The 16,836-nt window shown below is 57.1% G+C and overlaps 1 protein-coding gene across 4 annotated transcripts in view; it reads right to left on the bottom strand.

Annotated features, from left to right (window-relative positions):
- Positions 1–809: 809 nt before the first annotated feature.
- The window catches only part of CLIP2 (CAP-Gly domain containing linker protein 2), a 67,027-nt gene continuing 51,000 nt past the window's right edge, over positions 810–16,836 (bottom strand). For 3 of the 4 annotated variants that reach the window (XM_012742223.3, XM_012742226.3, XM_012742224.3), the window contains 8 exons: positions 14,810–15,745; positions 12,536–12,593; positions 10,071–10,154; positions 9,028–9,184; positions 6,225–6,384; positions 4,915–5,100; positions 4,598–4,660; positions 810–1,528 (listed from right to left, as the gene is read on the bottom strand). In XM_012742223.3, the coding sequence (XP_012597677.1) occupies positions 1,517–1,528; positions 4,598–4,660; positions 4,915–5,100; positions 6,225–6,384; positions 9,028–9,184; positions 10,071–10,154; positions 12,536–12,593; positions 14,810–15,745 (1,656 nt within the window). In that variant the 3' untranslated portion in view covers positions 810–1,516. The remainder of the gene's footprint in view (positions 1,529–4,597; positions 4,661–4,914; positions 5,101–6,224; positions 6,385–9,027; positions 9,185–10,070; positions 10,155–12,535; positions 12,594–14,809; positions 15,746–16,836) is intronic. The other variant, XM_012742225.3, reaches the window with a different exon arrangement.

Genomic DNA, 16,836 nt, shown 5'->3' with positions numbered 1-16,836 from the left:
ACGTGTGCGCTGCCTGCCTGCACCTGGCAGCACTCTCGGGCGACCTGGGCCGTTCCTGTGAACAGTGTCCCCAACCCGTGCACTCCGGCACAGCCAGCATGGGCACCAGGTTTCTCCCTCTAGGCCCCGGCAGGGGAGGCCTCCCGTGGAGACTCCCGAGCTCCTCTGCACTGATGCGGAGGGGCAAGGCAATGAGCCATGGGTGGCCCTCCAGGGAGGGGTAGGGGGTGCCCGGCCACACACAGGCTCAAGCGGGCGTGAGGGGAAGACGGAGGCCGCTGGATTTCCTCACCCCTGACAGCCCCACGGTTCTTCCTCTGGCTGCAGGACACAGGCGTGCGCAGCTCTGCGTGGGGACCTGGGGAGACCGGGGCGGCTGCTGGAATGTGCGTGTTCTGATGGCTGCGTGTCCCCGGGCATGTATGTGCACGCCCAGGCTGCGGGAATGTGTAGCGTCTGAGGGCACAGCCCTCCCGGGCCTCGGCCTCAGCCCTGGAACCCCAGTGCATCAGCGTGGCTCAGTGTGGTTAACTGCAAACGCCGCCACGCACACGGCCGTGTGCACACGTGGTCCCTCTGAGTGTGTGTGCGTGTGTGTGTGCGAGAACAGGGGGTGTACCCCAGGGCCTGCAGGGGTGTATCTGCAGATGGGAGGCCCAATTTTTGGAACATCCAGCCAGCCCAGAGGACACCAGATTACTGATGTTTGTCAACACATGCCCGAGCCCTCACTCTGGGCCCACCGTGGCTGCCCCCGCCCCAGCTAGGCTTGCCCAGGGTCGTGGTGGGGCTGAAGGAGGGGCTTCCAGACTTCTCAAGACTGTGGCTCTGGCCTCCGTGGACAGCCTCTGCCAGCAGCCTGGAGGTGTGAGTGTGTTGGTGTTGGGGTGGGGCAGGAAAGACCCCATCCCCCGGCCCCCGACACCTTGAACCTGGGGGCCGGGCTGGGCAGACTGGCTGAGGGGAACTTGTACCACTGTTTGAAAAAGGCTCAGTATGTGGGGAGCAGCCCTGGGGACTGCCTTGGCCAGGAAGGGGCCACAGAGAAGGAGCCCCAGTCAGCCCCCAAAGACTGGGCTCCCCTCCTCAGGCCGGCAGGGAAGCCGGGCTCCCCGGCCCCTCTGGGGTCTGAAGGGAACCTGGGGAGGAGGGGGGAAGGGGAGGGCAGGGAAGCGCCCAGGGCACCAAGACGGTCCTCAGGGCAGCTCCTCTGGGCAGAGGGGCCAGCCTGGGTCACCTCCGCCTCCACACAGACTCCGGAAGCTGCCGCGTGTCCAGGCTGAGGGCCCCGGGCCGGGCCAGGGCTGTACCGCTCTCTGTAGAAGGCTGTGCTTCAGGAAGCTTCCTGGTCTGGCAGGGCATTTGGGATGGGGTTCCGTGGTGGCGAGTACGCTATTGTTACAAACACTGTCTTGTCTCCAAAGTGACAGTCCTGGCCCCTGCCTGGAGGGGGCATCGCCGGGCAGCTGGCTGGGGCTCTGGTGTGGACTGGGCTGATCCACGGTGTCCTGCAGGGTCAGTGCTTGTCCTAGAGAGAGCAAGGGCTTGGTCAGCAAGTGTCCCCAAGAGCCCTGGGGAACAGTCGCAGGGTTGCCAGGGCTCAGGCCGTGGCACCCACCCCTGGGGTCATGCCAGCCCCTGGGGGTGGGGGCCCAAGGCTGACCCCACCATTGCTTTCTTTCCCCTCCCCCCCAGATCAAACATTCCAGCCCCAGAAGATGGGGAACTGTGTCAAATCCCCAGCTTGGGTGACATCTCCCTGTGTCACGGGAGTCTCAGTCCTACACAGCCAGCTCTGGTGGGCGGATGGAGCTGGACCGGGAGCCACCGCCCCACGCCAGATAGGGGAGTGTGTGGGTTGGGGACACAGGTGCAAGGAGTACAGGTGGCTCTGGCTGAGACTGAGGGGACTTCTGAGGGGGCTTGGGGCTGTCTCTGCTCCTGGCCTCAGTAAGCCTGGCGGGGGGGGGGGGAGGGTGCACTGAGCCCCTTAGGGCTGCATCTTAGGGCACTTGCTTTGCAGTCCCAGAACAGGGGTGATTCTTCGCCTACCCCTGCACCGTGTGGGAACGGTACCCTGTCCTTAAGTTCTGGGATCAGAGTATGTGGTCATATCCCCTTGGCCAGTGTCTGTGGTTCACTCGTGCACTTTGGGAGTGACATTATTTTTCTGCCTTTATGTCTGAATCATATGGTTTCCTCATCTCATTGCCAACTAGATTATGGGTTCTGGATAGGGGACTGTCCACCCACACCCCCCTGGCCCATTTATGTTGTCATGAGTGGTCATCCGCTCCCCCCACCCCCCAGCCTAGTTCATTGGCTCCGGTAGGTGTTCATGTCCCCTGTACTCGAGACAGATCTGCAAGTGGTGATTTCAGTCCTGGCAACATGGAGAGGTACTTGCTTATATATGTGTATATTTTAACGCCTAAGCCTTTGTCTCCACCCCATGACACACTTTTTAAATGTGCTGACTTAATAAAACTTGATTATGTCAGACAAAAAATCAATGTCATAAAAATCGAAGAGAAGTAGAGGAAATGTTCCAGACCAAACAAGACCAAAGAGACGCAATGACGAGATGTCATACGACGACTTAACACTAGACTGGATCCTGCAGTTAGAAACTAGAGTCCTGGAGACAGTATTGGGCAAACGGAAAACACTGGAGCTCAGAGAGCCGATTAGATGCAAATCTCGTATCGATGTTACACTTACTGAGGTTGGTAACTACTGTGGTTATGTGAAAGCCTGTCCTTCCCTCAGGGAACAGGGACTGCAGTGTTTGGGGCCATGACACATGCAATTATACCCAACTGGTTCAGAAAAATTGTATTAGTATACACACATATCCACACAGAGACAGCAAAGGGTAACGACAACATATTAACAACATGGTATACGGTCAATGGTATACATTATACAATGTTCTATGCACTACTTTGATTCTAGTTTGTAAGTTTGAAATGATTTTTAAATAAAAACTTAATATATAGACCCAGATATGTATATGCACACACATACAATGATGATTCTTGTTATCTGCAGCAGTTATATTCCAGAAAGTCATCACGGAACACTGACCCATTGCTTCCAGTGAGAACATAGGGCTAGAGTCTTGCGAGCCTCTAATCACGCGTTCATCAACCGATCAAAACACAACCTCGTTTCACGTGCACTTCTGTTTAAAGTCGCTGCATTTAGCATCTCTGGTTGATTCATCAACACTGAACTCGTGGCCAACGACATGACAGCCCACGCCTGAACGGAGCTTATCTAGCACATACGTGTTGTCTCTGCAAGGCATGGGACAGCGGCCTGTGTGGACGAACGCTGGACAGCACTGGACCACGTTCAACAGCAAGATCACCCACAGAAAGCACAGAAATGTGGAAACGTGGCACTGCACAGACTGCGAGAGGGACCCTTGCTTATAGCGTGAGAGCTGCCTTGTTCGACCTCAGGGAGTGCACATGGGGCAGCTCAAGTTTTGGCCTCTCTGTGCCCAGGTGCGAATGACCATGACAGTACCGACAGTACCGATTTGGGGGTTCCGGATAAATGTCAGCAAGTACAGACATCCACACACACCCGCACACCCACGCTTGGGGAAGTTCAGGAAGGAGACTGCTTAGAGGACACCAGGGTTCCCAGGACAGTTCGTTTCTTTCTTTCTTTTTTTTAATATATATATATTTTTTGAGACAGAGTCTCGCTTAGTTGCCCAGGCTAGAGTGAGTGCCGTGGCGTCAGCCTAGCTCACAGCAACCTCAAACTCCTGGGCTCAAGCAATCCTCCTGCCTCAGCCTTCCGAGTAGCTGGGACCACAGGCATGTGCCACCATGCCCGGCTAATTTTTTCTGTATTAGCTGGCCAATTAATTTCTTTCTATTTATAGTAGAGACAGGGTCTCGCTCTTGCTCAGGCTGGTTTTGAACTCCTGACCTTGAGCAATCCGACCGCCTCCGCCTCCCAGAGTGCTAGGATTACAGGCGTGAGCCACCACGCCCAGCCAGGCCAGGTCGTTTCTGAGCAGGAGGGCCACTGGTGAACATTTCTTCTTCACACATTTTTGCAATTTTTTCCAGAGTTTCCACATTGGCATTGCTACAGTCTGGATGGCTGGCTGAGTTCTTGCTCTTTAAATTAGTCACCTCGAGAGCTGGTTGTTAAAAAGAGCCTGGCACCTGCTCCCCCTTCCTCTCTGGCCACATGATCTCTGCATGCGGCTGACCCCCTTTGCCTTCTGCCTCGGTGGAAGCTTCCGGAGGCCCTCGCCAGATGCCCTATCTGGAACCTTCCAGCCAGCACAACCAAGAGCTAAATAACTCTTTTCTTTGTAAATCACCCGGCCTCAGGTATTCCTTTATAGCAGCACTAAGCGGACTAAGACAGGCATGTGATGCTCTACAACAATAGGGAAGGTACCGAGGCCCACAAACGAATCAGTCTGACCGCCCAGCCCCTCCTCCGTGGCCCCACTGTAAAGCTTCTGGCGCGCTGCAGCTTTGTCTGCGGTTTTAGTGGCTTTTCAGGGTTTTCCCCAGAGAGGTGCCTGCACGGGAGGGCCTGGGGAGGCCAGGGCGCCCCTTACCGCCGGTTTGTGAGCCTCGTCTTGCTGGTGGATGCCGTTTGCAGAACCGGAATTGCCGATGGTCTGGAAAAGTCGGCAGGAGACGCTGAGCGAGGTGCACCAGGCAGCAGTTCCTGGTTCGCCCACTAGGTGGCGAGGTCTCCCCAGTGGGACCGACGTGGGCTCCAGGGACCCCCCCCAGGGCCACGCCTCTCAGTCTGAGCTCCTCAGGGCACAGCCGTGACCCCTTGGCCTGGCCTCCCAGAAGGCAGGGCCTCCTCCCCGCTCCCTTCAGCCCGAGGGCCCCTCCTGGTCACCCGGCCCGGCCCGTGGCTCACCTGGGCCTTGTCCGGGCAGCTCCTCATGGCCTCCATGAGCTTCTCCACCTGCTGAGCCTGGTCCAGCGCGTCCCGCAGCGTGTCCTCCGTGCTCATCAGCTGGTGCTGCAGCCGCAGGAGCTCGGGCGCCGAGGACGGGTCGATGAGGGAGTAGCGCCTCTGGTCCGACAGGGACTTCTCTCTGTCCTGGAAGCAGTGGGAGCGTGGAAGAGCGTGTGTGCACACGTGCACGTGCACACACGTGTGTGTGCGAGAGAATGCGTGTGATGTGTGTGATGGGGGGGTGGTCTTACCTCCAGGCAGGAAAGTCCGGCCCCACCGCATCTCTGGGTCCAGGCCTGGGCGTCACCCGGATGTCCCTCGGCCTCTCTCCCTCCCTGCAGGTCCCCTGCCCTGAACTCCCAGGCTCTGCTGGACGCTCCATGATCTCCAGGTCCCGAAATCCAGGCCCCTCCCTCCTTTCCTTCTTACATCACCCCCCACTGTCCTACAGGGCTGTCCTCCCTCCACAGCCGCCCCACCAGGGCACCCAGAGCTGCGCCTGCCCAGGTGGCCCTCTCCTTGGCCATCCTTGGCCACGTGAACCCAGTCCCCAATCCCCCATGTGCTGCACGGCCCTGCCCACCCTGACCCTTTAGCCAAGCCTGTCCTCACAGAGCCCTCCTCCCCTTGGGTGGTTCGGCCCACCCACCACGCTCTCCCCAGTACCCCCTTGGCGCTGGGCGCAGTGCAGGGAGCAGACGGGAGGCTGCCCTGGGGGCGGGGATGTGCACGTAAACTTGACCCACCTGTGCCCCTGGGGAGGAGGCTGAGCCCAGAACTGCCCACCTCCCACGTGGCTCTGGGAAAGCCCCAGGGGGTTCAGAACTCCCCAGTCCCCGCCAGCCCCAAGGCCAAGTCTTCTCCTGAGTCATTCTCAGATCGCAGAGCCACGAGGACCACGGAGGGTGCTGGAACCAAACCCCTGTGGCCAGACATGCCGGGACAGGAAAGCCAGCAGGGCGGCTGGGCCCAGTGACACCACACCCAGTCTGCGTGAGCGGCCAGAGTGGTGCCCCTTAGCCTGAACCCTGAGGGCCAGGGCCCACCCCCAGCTGCACCCACAGACTGCCACATAACCAGCCACGACATCTGCAAAACGGGCTGCCCAGCGCCCTTCCGCCTGCCACGTTGCTGACCGTGCCTCTGATCCCAGGGCGTTTTTAAATCCTCCTGCGACTTGGCTGTCCTTGGGGTCACCCAGGAGGTCACCAGTCTCCATGGCCTGACAGCAGGGCCCCCCACCCCCAGGCCGCCCCGTCCCTGCGTACCAGCCCCGTCAGCTTTTCTCGCAGGCCCCGGATGTCGTCCTTGAGCTTCTGCTCCTTGATCCGCCACTCAGCCTTGTGCACCTCGCGGCTCAGGTCCCTCTCGGGCCCCGGGGAGTGGCGGTTGGCTTCCAGCAGCAGTACTCGCAGCTCGTTCAGGCTCCTGGCGGTCGGGGACAGAACAGCCACAGTCAGCCCTGCCCCAGCTCCCACGCCCCGGCAGTGTGCCAAGGACCCGCACACTGACCACCCCAGCGTGGGGGCACTGGCATTAGCACCTGTCCCACAAGGGCCACAGTGGAAACATCTGACCACAGCCCACAGGCCAGGGTTTGGGAATGGGACAGTCCGGAGGACTTGGCTTTTCCTAAAAGCTTTTCAAGTGTTTTTAAAAAAGAAAATAAATTTTTTAATTAAAAATTTAAAAAACCAAACCACCAAAATATTCACCTTAGAAGTGCCTGCATCCACTATCAAAGACGGGAAAACTCCCTTACTAGGTGGCCATGGGTAGTTTCCAGCAGTAGAAATCGGCTGGCACCATCCCCTTCCCTTTCCTCTTCCTTCCTGTTAGAATGTGATGGCTGGAGCTTCAGCAGCCATCTTGCAACCATGAAGGAGTGGCAAGGAGAACCACATAGGTCTTGGTACTAAGACCCTGAGCCTCTGTACCAAGCTCTAATCACAGCTACCTCCAAATTTCTTGTCACCTGAGGAAAGGGAATCTCTACTAGTTTAATCTGCTGTTTGATGGATATTATGTTATTGTCGCCAAAGCATTCCTAGCTGAGCTCCCACCCCCACCCTAAGCACCTCAGGAATGTGGAAGAGCCTCTGTGGCCTACATCAATCAAGAAAGGGTTTAAGAAGGAGGTGGACTGTGAGCTAAGCCTGGAAGAATGGACTGAACTTAATGAAATGACCAAACAGAGGACGGTATTCCAGAAGGGGGGAATCACACAGTGACAGAGCTGGAAGAAGGAATGAGCCTGCTGACAGCAGGGAGACGGCCCAAGGCCAGGCGCTAGGAAAGCAGAAACGTCGCTGAGGATGAGAAAAATCCAGACAGCTGATGGAAGACCAAAACGTCCAGTGAATCCTGCTGGGACTCGGGAAGGGGCATCCCTGCGCCAGGACTGTCCAGAGAGACTCCTGGGGGAAGGCGAGACTGGCTTGAGCACCAGGAATAAAATTTCCACTTGGGACAGAAGACTGGAAGGGAGGGAGAAGGCAGTGGAGCCCCAATGATTGGTTGTGCTGGAGAAGGCAGCTTCTGCAGAGGGCTCTGGAATGTTCCCAAGTTGCCTCATCACATCTATTTAACCCCTTCCTGGGCAGGGCCGCACTTTCTAGAGAGCTGCTAGAGTAGAAGCAAATCTAGCAGAGAAATTCCCAACCTGTACGGGAGGAGGCAGCGTTTCCTTCACAAAAGCACGTTTGTGCTTCACAGAGATTGCTCTCACCCAGGGCTGAAGCATGAAGCTCAAAGCTGGCAGGGCTGGGAACCACGTAAGAAAAACAATGAAGGGGTGAGGAACTGGGGAGACCCCGAGGGGCAGGAGCACCCCAGCAATGGCTGGTGGCTGCCATGCTAGAAGTCAGCCCGGTGTTGTCAGATCTTCCAATGTTTTAAGGGAATCTGGAGAAAGCTGGATTTTATGGGGCATTTTCTGGTTTTTAAATGCTTGTCTCATTTTTAAGCTTCCTATGGATCACACAAGCCACGTCTATGGACTATATATAGCCCAGTGGTTCTCAAAGTGTGGTCTGGGGAACCCCCAACAGGTCCCCATGACCTTTTCAGGGGCCCATGGGTCAAAACTATTTTCATAATAATAAAAAAACTATTTTCATTGTCATTTCTCTTGAGCATAAATGGATTTTTTCCTGAGGCTATGTGACATACTAATAATTATCTGAAAAGGATATTAAAATACTCCTCCCTTTTCCAATTACATATCCACATAAGGTCAGATTTTCATAACACACTTCAACCAGAACGACAACTCACAAACGCTGAACGCAGAAGACACAAGAATCCAGCTATCTTATATTAGGTCCAACATTTAAGAAATTTGCAAAGATGTAAAACAATGCCACTCTTTGGACTAAATAGTTTGTGTTTTGGAAAATAGCTACTTCTTATCAAAAGCATATTATCCACATTACATGTAATTGGCTTATTATTTTTAAATGGATTAATAAATATCTTTAAATTTCTCAGTTTCCTTCCCTCCTTCCTTCCTTCCTTCCTTCCTTCCTTTCTTTCTTGAGTCATTCCAGTCTCACTCTGTCGAGCCGGTTAGAGTACAGTGGAATCTCAAACTCCTGGGCCCAAGCGATCCTCCTGCCTCAGCATCCCAAGTAGCTGGGGCTACAGGCATGCGCCACGACACCCGGCTAAGTTTTCTATTTTTTGCGGAGACGGGGTCTTGCTCTTGCTCAGGCTGGTCTCGAACTCCTGGGCCCAAGCGATCCTCCCGCCTCAGCCTCCCAGAGTGCTGGTTTTAACTTCTAATACGGCAAATGTAGAATAAACAAATGGAAGCTCTTTGGGGACCCTCAATAATTTTTAAGAGTTTAAAGGGGACCCTGGGACCAAAAGGCTTGGGGAGCATTAATCTTCCCTGGGAGCTTGGCTGGGAGACCGTGCTGAGGCTTCAGACGCTTCCTTGGAGCTTGGCAGAGGAGAGCACTGTGACCACCGGTGAGCAGCCACCTGTCCCACCGGTCCGTCCCCTCTGCCCCGGGAGAACACAGGCCGGGGTCAGGCGCAGCGCGGGCCGGGCGGCCCTGCAGGACTCACCGCTCCTTCCGCAGCAGCTCCTGGCTCAGGAGGACCAGCTGGCCCGAGGCGTCGTGGGTCTTCCGGGACACGGCCTCCAGCTCGGCCTCCAGGCGCCGCTTCTCCTTGAGGAGGGCGTCCGCCTTCTTCTCTCCCGACTTGCACTTGCTCTCCAGCGCTGGGGTGGGCAGGAGGGAGAGGGCGGGAACATTTGGGAATCTGTCCTGCCTGGGGGCAGGGCCCCAGCAGGCCACTGATTTTCCCCAGAGGATGACATTCTGCTTTCTGGGTCTCTGTCCCTCTCAGAGGCAGGCAGCAGGGCCCGAGGGAGCAGCTAGGGAAGCAGAGCAAGCCGGAGGACACGGAGCGAGGCCCCCTGGTGCGGGAAGCAGCCCCGTCCTGGAGGACGTCGTGTTTACACCTTTGTCCCGACAAGGAAAAGCTATGTCTTCTCCTTGGCCTGGGAGGAGTGTGAGGTCCCCTGACCTCTGTCGGGACCCACTGTGCCACGTGAATGTGGAGGGCTGGACAGAGGAGGGGCTGGGGTCACGTCCCAGGAGGGGCCGCCTCACGGACGCCACCGCGGGCCTTCTTGTCACAGAGTCACAAGTCCAGACCCCTGACTCTCCCCAGGCTCCCCCTCCTCGTGCCTTGCCCTTGGCTGCAGCCGGCGTCCTTCCCCCAATTCTGAAATCAGCTCTGGTGTTTCTTCCAGGGGCCGGGGGCAGAGGGACTGTATCAAGGTGGCCTATGAGAAACCAGGAGGTCGTCAAGACCAGAGAGAGGGCGGTGTCATGGAATTGCAGGCCATGGGGCACACACAGCTGGCCCTGGGGGAGAAGCTGGCTGGGGGCCCCATTATACGATGGACTGTGTGGGGGTGGCTACACTCCCACTCGCGGCCACCCAGCTGCGTGTCCAGCGCAAGTGACGAGGCCCAGGCAGCCTCCTTCTCAAAGCCGAGTTGGGAAGGGGGCCCTGACCCAGGCGCTGACCCACTCCATGCTCGCCAAGCACGGCCCCCACGAAAGCCCCCGCATCTGCCCTGCGGAAGGGAGACTTACCACTTACTTGGGCCCTGAGCATCTCGGTCTGGGACGTCAAGGCTGTCACCTCTTTGTCCCTCTTGTTCAGCTTGTCCTGCAGGCCTAGAGGAGAAGGGAGAGGTGAGACGCATCCCTGCTCCAGGGCCGACAGTGCTAGCCAGCAGGCAAGGGTGCGGCCCTCCTGCGGGAGTCCCAAGATGGGGCCACACGTGGCCTCCATGGACACCACCAGCTGTCCCTCTGGGTGACCCACTCTAAGAAGAGGATCTGATGCTGTGGTCTTGGTAACTTGTCATGGCTTTAGTTTCCTTAAGTGAAAACCGGGGACGATAATGGTGCCCGGGTCACTAGTCATGTGTATACAACTCTGGGCCCTCCCAGTGGCCATGAAGGACAGAATGCATGCAAAGTGCCTGGTATTTTTATTTTTTTCATTAAAAATTTTTAAATGATTTTTTAGAGACAAGGTCTCACTCTGTCGCCCAGGCTGGAGAGTGCAGGGGTGTGATCATAGCTCCCTGCAGCCTCCAACTCCCGGCTCAAGTGATCCTCCTGCCTCAGCCTCCCGAGTAGCTAGGACTGCAGGTGCATGCCACCACACTCGGCTAATTTTTTAAATTTTTTGTAAAGACGGTATCTTTCTCTGTTGACCAGGCTGGTCTCAAACTGCAAGTTAATTTGTAAGTGTAATATAATACTAACGAATACACAAACAAGGCTTTAACGTCTGTGGAACTAGATACGCCGATCCTAAAATCACTCCGAAAAATAAGAAAAGCCAAGAGAGTTTGGCAGTTCCCCCCAAAATGAGACACAGAATTACCATGTGGCCTAGCGCTCCACTCCTACACATGTGCCCCAAGGAACTGAAAACAGGTGTGACGGGGCCGTGCAGTGTTCACCGCAGCATCACTCACAACAGCCAAAAGGCAGAAACAACCCACGTGTCCATCAGCAGATGAGCAGATCAGGAAAATGTGGTCCCTCCACACAATGGAGTATTATTTGGCCATAAAAAGGAACCAAGTGCTGATACCTACGATACTAGATGGGCCGTGAAAGCATTACGCTAAGTGAGAGACGCTAGACATAAAAGGCTGCAGATTGTGTCATTCCATTTGCATTAAATGTCCAGAACGGGCAAAGCTATGGAGATAGAAAGTAAATGAGTGGTTGTCCTGGGTGTGGGGGAGGGGAGGAGAGAGAAGCCCTTCTCATGGGCTGGGGTCTCCTTTTGGGGTCCTGGGATGTTTTGGAACTAGTCAGGTGGTGTCCGCACAGCACTGTGAATGTACTAAGCGCCACTGAATTGTTCACTTTAAAATGGTTGGTTTTGTCATTTTAATTCCATCTTAATTTCAAAACAGAATAGCTGAAGCTGGGCACCGTGGCTCATGCCTGTAATCCTAGCACTTTGGGAGGCCAAGGCAGGAGGATCACTTGAGGCCAGGAGTTCAAGATCAGCCTGGGAAACACAGTGAGACCCCATCTCTACAAAAAAGGAAAAATATCAGCCGGGCGTGATGGTGCACACCTGTAGTCCCAGCTAAACATGAGGCTGAGGCGGGAGGACCGCTTGAGCCCAGGAGTTCAAGACCAGCCTGGGCAACACAGTGAGACACCATCTTTGGGGCAGGGGAGGAGTCAAAAGACAAACCAGAAAGTGGAAAAAATGTCTGCAATGTCATATATAAAGAGCTTCTAAAAAATCAGCAGAAAGATCAACGACCCAACCAGAGGAAACGGGCAAGGGACACAGCAGAAACGGCAGCAGAAATACCCCTCAACTTCATTCACGTAAGAGGAAGGGGAGCTGAAGTTCTATCAGGTGACACCTTTTACATCTCACAAAGCCCGACGAGACTCTTCGTTAGTGAGGTCTGTGGGACACCTGCCGGCAACCCCACATGGTCCCGCCGGCGGGGCCAGTGCAGGGCATGGAGCTGTGCCGCAGCCGTTTCCACCGGACCAGGGCTGGAGAGATCCTTGGTGGGAAACCGGCTAACCACACGACGACAGTCCCTCCACAGGATGGGGCAGCCTGCACCACATAAGACACGTGCTACTGACGGGCAACGGTCTCCGACATCCCTCGTTCAGTGTAAGCGTGGGCAGTGGAGTATCATTTGTGTCACCTCGCTGCTGGTGCGTGCAGACTGTTTCTGGGAAGGGTGTATATGAGATGGCTACGCTGCGCCTTCCGCGAGGGGTGGGCAGCACTTTGCCACATGCCCTTAGGACCATCTGAAGTTTACATCTGCTTTTAGAAATAAAGCTTGGCCCATACGAATGATGAAGTACTCAGCACGATGCCCAGCACCTGGCACATGGAGCTGCCGCCCTCCTCACCCGTGGTGGAGGTGCACGCACACAGGAGGCCACCAAATGGCGGGAGATGCAGAACAACATGTGACCGGCTGGAAGGCAGAGCCTGCTGGCCTCTCCCCAAAGCCCGGGTCCCACCCGGCCCAGTGACCACTCACCCTCCAGAGTCTCCTTCGTCCTGATCTTCTCCTCCGAGATGTCGTTGGACTCAATCACCTGGAAGAAGAGCCCCTGTGAGGGGGACGCCCGCCGCCCCCGCTTGGCCCTGGCCAGCCCAGCAAGCGCACCTGCAGTCTGCATACCTCTCCCCGCAAAGGGGGCCTGGGCGACAGACTCAGGGACTCGCTGCCGTGGCAGGGAGAGCAACGTCCTTGGCCTGACCTTCCTGACAACGGAGGAGCCCCCGCTCTGCTCCCAGCTCCCCCGAAGGCTGCTTGTGCAGCTTCCGGGTGAGTAAATACCTCCTGCCCCTTCCTCTGTTGAAAACGCTTATTACGTTAAGCAGACGTCTCCTGCCCTGGGACACCGACAGAGACTCGTCCTGGGAGTCTCTTTCCCGTCTCCCAGAGAGACAAGACTCCTGGCCTCGGTTTCCCCTCCATAAAAAGAGTTTGGGCTGCCGAGGGCCAGTGTGTGCACAGCGTGCCTGGGGCCACCTCCTGGGGGGGACTTCAATAAATGCTAGTTCCTTTTCCTCCAACACTTCTTTTTAATAATAAACCCAGAAGCCAAAGAAGAAAGGACTGATTAAACAAAGGGAAAACTCAGCCTGGCAAGCAGCACCATGACAAAAGTCAAAAGAACCGGCGGGCTCCCCGCTGCTGCTTGGCTGAAGTTTCCAGTCTCCTGCCCAAGCTGCCTGTCCTCTGAGCCTGTGGTCTGCTAGAGTCTAACACTTCAGCTCGGGCAGCACAGGGCTCAGCAGGCACCTCCATCATTGTGCCCCTCATACTTCTGTTCCTATGTCCCAAGCTCTGCTTTAGTCTCAATCAGTTGTGATTAACTAAGGCCCCTGGATCGTGACTTACACACGGTGCAGCGAAGATGAAGCATGCACTTAAAAAATGTATTTTTTAATTCCCATATTTACTACATGAGACCAAAAATCCAGTTGTCCCTGGGAACAAAACTTCTGAATCTGGGGGACATAACGGTCAGACTGAGGTCCCATTATGTGTGGAAAATCGAGAGATGGGCCGTCCTGAGGCCACCGCCACTCCTTGGCCCCAGAGCCCATCCAGGCCTCTCTTGTCCCCCAGGCTCTCTGGAACCACAGCAGCCAAAACCTCCCCTGCTAAGGGGACCCGCCCATTTCCACCTGCTCTGGCAGTGAGTCAGGCCGGACACACCAGCTCTTTTGGGTTTCTCCCTTTTCCTTCGCCCCAGGATGCTGGGAGAGCACTTGCTACAAAACGTCCCTCCCTGGGAGACGGGGGCGGGACGGCTGTCACAAGGGACCCAAAGCCTAGTGCAGGTAGATCTCTGTTTACACAAAAGGGTCCCCTAGACTCACACTCCCGAAAACTTATCACCCATATGCTAAATTCTGGTTTAAATGTACACGGGGGAACTGGACCCTCAAAGACCCTGGGAGTGCCTCGCACACAGGAAGCCACTGCTCTGCTAGCTGCCCCTGCTTCTGAGAAGTGACTGCTGTCCTCCTGAGCCCCCTCCACTGGCCCCGCAGGCAGTGGGGCTGGACACCTCCGCTGCTGATGGGCTGGGGACCTGGGAAAGTTACTCCATCTCGGAGACTTGGTTTGCTCACCCGTGAAATGGAGCCAACGTAGTAATGCAGGGCCTGGCACGAGGCGTGGTGCCCAGAGCCACTCCAAAGGCCCCCCTGGAGCAGACACAGCCCGGGCTGCCCCGGTGCCGCCTCCTTGGAGGAGCTGGGGGAGAAGTGTGCCGAGATGCAGGGAAAGGGGCTAGAGACGTGTAAGGCCCCACTCCGGGCCCCCCTCACTCTGGGAAAGGGCTGTTCTACTTAGCGCCGGCAGAAGGGGGCTCAGCACCTGTGCTGGAGATGGGAAGCCCCAGGGATGGGCAGGGCTGCCTTCCACGTCCTGGCCAGCCCCAGGGTGCAAGGCCTGGGTCCCAGGTACCGGGAGGGAGACGGATGGCACAGGAGGCCCAGGAGCCAGCACGGCAGGACATGTGCAGGCGTGTTGGGCTGGGGGAGGGCAGGGAAGCCTGTCCTCTGCACTGAGGCCACGTCTCTCCAGGCCTGCTCTGTGGGGGACCCAGCCAGGTCATCTCAGACCACCCTGGGTCCCCACAGCCACCTGGGCTTGCTGCCCTTCTGACAGAGGTCTGAGGCCCTCTCCCCGGCCACCCAGGGCATATGCCTGGGGGACTGGAAAGGAGACATCAGCGAACACCAAAGCCCTCCCCAGCAGGCCCCCATCCCCGGCAGGAGGGGCGCTGCCTACGTGGGTGTGCTGGGACGAGCACAGGGACTCGACCGCCTGCAGTCTGTTCTCGGCGACCAGCAGCTTCTCCCGCAGCCTCTCCACCTCCTGCTTGCTCTGGGCTTCCGCCCGCTGCAGCAGCTCGTAGTCCAGCATCTTCTTCTCGGCCAGCGAGATCTGCTCCTTGAGGAACTCGATGGCCTGCGCCTGGCCGCGGTACTCCACGTCCAGCTTCTCCAGCTCGTGCACGCGCAGCTCGGCGTCCCGGCGCTGGTCCTGGGCCTCCTGCAGCTCCAGCCGGTGCTGGTTGGCCTGCACCTCCAGCTGGGCCCGCCAGTGCTGCCGCAGCCCGGCCAGCTCCTCCTGCGCCTCCTGCAGCTTCTGCCGCAGGGCCTCCTTCTCCTTCACGTGCACGGCCGTCTCCAGGTCGTGCTTGGCCCGCAGGTTGCCCAGCTCCAGCTGGTGCTCCATCTTGATGCCCTCCATCACCGCCTTCAGCTCGCCGATCTCCTTCTGCTGGGCGCCCGGGCCCGAGCTCAGCGTGGCCTTGAGGTCCTCCAGGGACTTCTGGTGGTCTGAGGCCAGCGAGTCCAGCTTGGACTTCCAGTTGTCCATGAGCCCCATGTTCTCGCTGGTGGCCTGCTGGACCCTGTCCTTGAGGTCCGCCACCTCCTGCGCGTACCTCTCGTTGGCCGCCCGGAGCTTCTCCACCTCCGCCTGGTAGGCCTTCAGGGCCTTCTCGTACTTGTCCCGCAGCACCCCGCTCTCCCGCTGGTGCTCCTTGCTGGCCGACAGCAGCCGCTCCCGCAGCCGCAGGGTCTCGGCGGCGTCGGGGTGGTCCGGGGGCGGGGGCCCCGAGTGCAGCAGGCACTGCTGCAGCTCCTCGATCTCGCCGCGGCGCAGCGTCAGCTCCTCTTCCAGCTGGAGCACCCGCGACTTCTCGGCCACCGTGGTCAGCTGCCAGGGCAGAGGGAGACAGGGGTCAGCGGGCCAGCAGGAGGGCGAGGAGGACGCCACGGTGTGTGGGCGTGGGCGGGGCTCTCACCACTCAAGGGTGCCCGCCCCACCGCAGCTTCCAGAAAGGCTCCCCTGGCTCGTACCCCAACGGTTCAGAGAGCCCGATGTTCCCGCTGCCCTAGGTGGCTTGGGACAAATCAGTGGTTAAAAGAAACCACCCATTTGAGGTTATGGCTTTAAGTTAATGTCACTTTTAAGGAGCAGAGGCTGCAGGGTGAATTCTGCATTATCCTGCCCTAGAAAGGTCTCCAGCCAAGGGGCTGGCCGAAGGGGTGGCCAAAGAAACGTCCAGTGCAATGTCTAAAACGGGAGAGAATGAATGCCCAATGTCTAAAACGGGAGAGAATGAATGCTCCCAGCTTTTCAACGGAAATCCCTGAGATCAGAGGCTCCATCCCCCCAACACCCACCTTGATCACCTCGACGGTCATAGATCTGGAAACAATATATTTTCAAGTTTTAAATTTCTTATGAGCTTAAAATTTTTTGTTTCTAAAGGTTTCCTTTAGTCCACTAATCCTGTTTCTGTTTCTCAATGAGGTTGAGCCCTAGATCAAGGCGCCTGTCTGTCTGGAGGGCTCCAGCCCCTCCACAGGGACTGGGTCAGTTTCTGCACGCAGCTGTCGTGCACACAAGCTGTGCACTGCACGAGCACATGCGGACACCGGACAACGGCCAGTGTGCCAAAGGAGGCTGTGTGTCTCCTGACACCTGCACGCACAGCCACGCCCACTCGCATGCAGAAACTGACCACTCCACACCCACACGTTGTTTACGGGGTGTATTTCCCAGTCACTGCTCACTGCCTGTCTAGCTCCCTTGACAGGAGAACTGTCATCAGGCTGGTCCCTGGGCTGACCAGCTGTTAGCCTGCAAGTGCTGGCAAATGCATGGTGGGCCTGGAGCAAGGGACTTGGAAGCTCACCCAGGGACTCAGGGAAACTGCACCCCAAGCAGAGCTGTCTCGTGGCTTCCTGACCACTCACTGTATTACCACAGCCAGACCCTGGGGCTGACAGAGGTCCATCCCT

This window comes from Microcebus murinus, chromosome 19, assembly GCF_040939455.1.
Source record: "Microcebus murinus isolate Inina chromosome 19, M.murinus_Inina_mat1.0, whole genome shotgun sequence".
Taxonomy (NCBI): domain Eukaryota; kingdom Metazoa; phylum Chordata; class Mammalia; order Primates; family Cheirogaleidae; genus Microcebus; species Microcebus murinus.
This window is presented reverse-complemented; position numbering and strand designations above follow the sequence as displayed.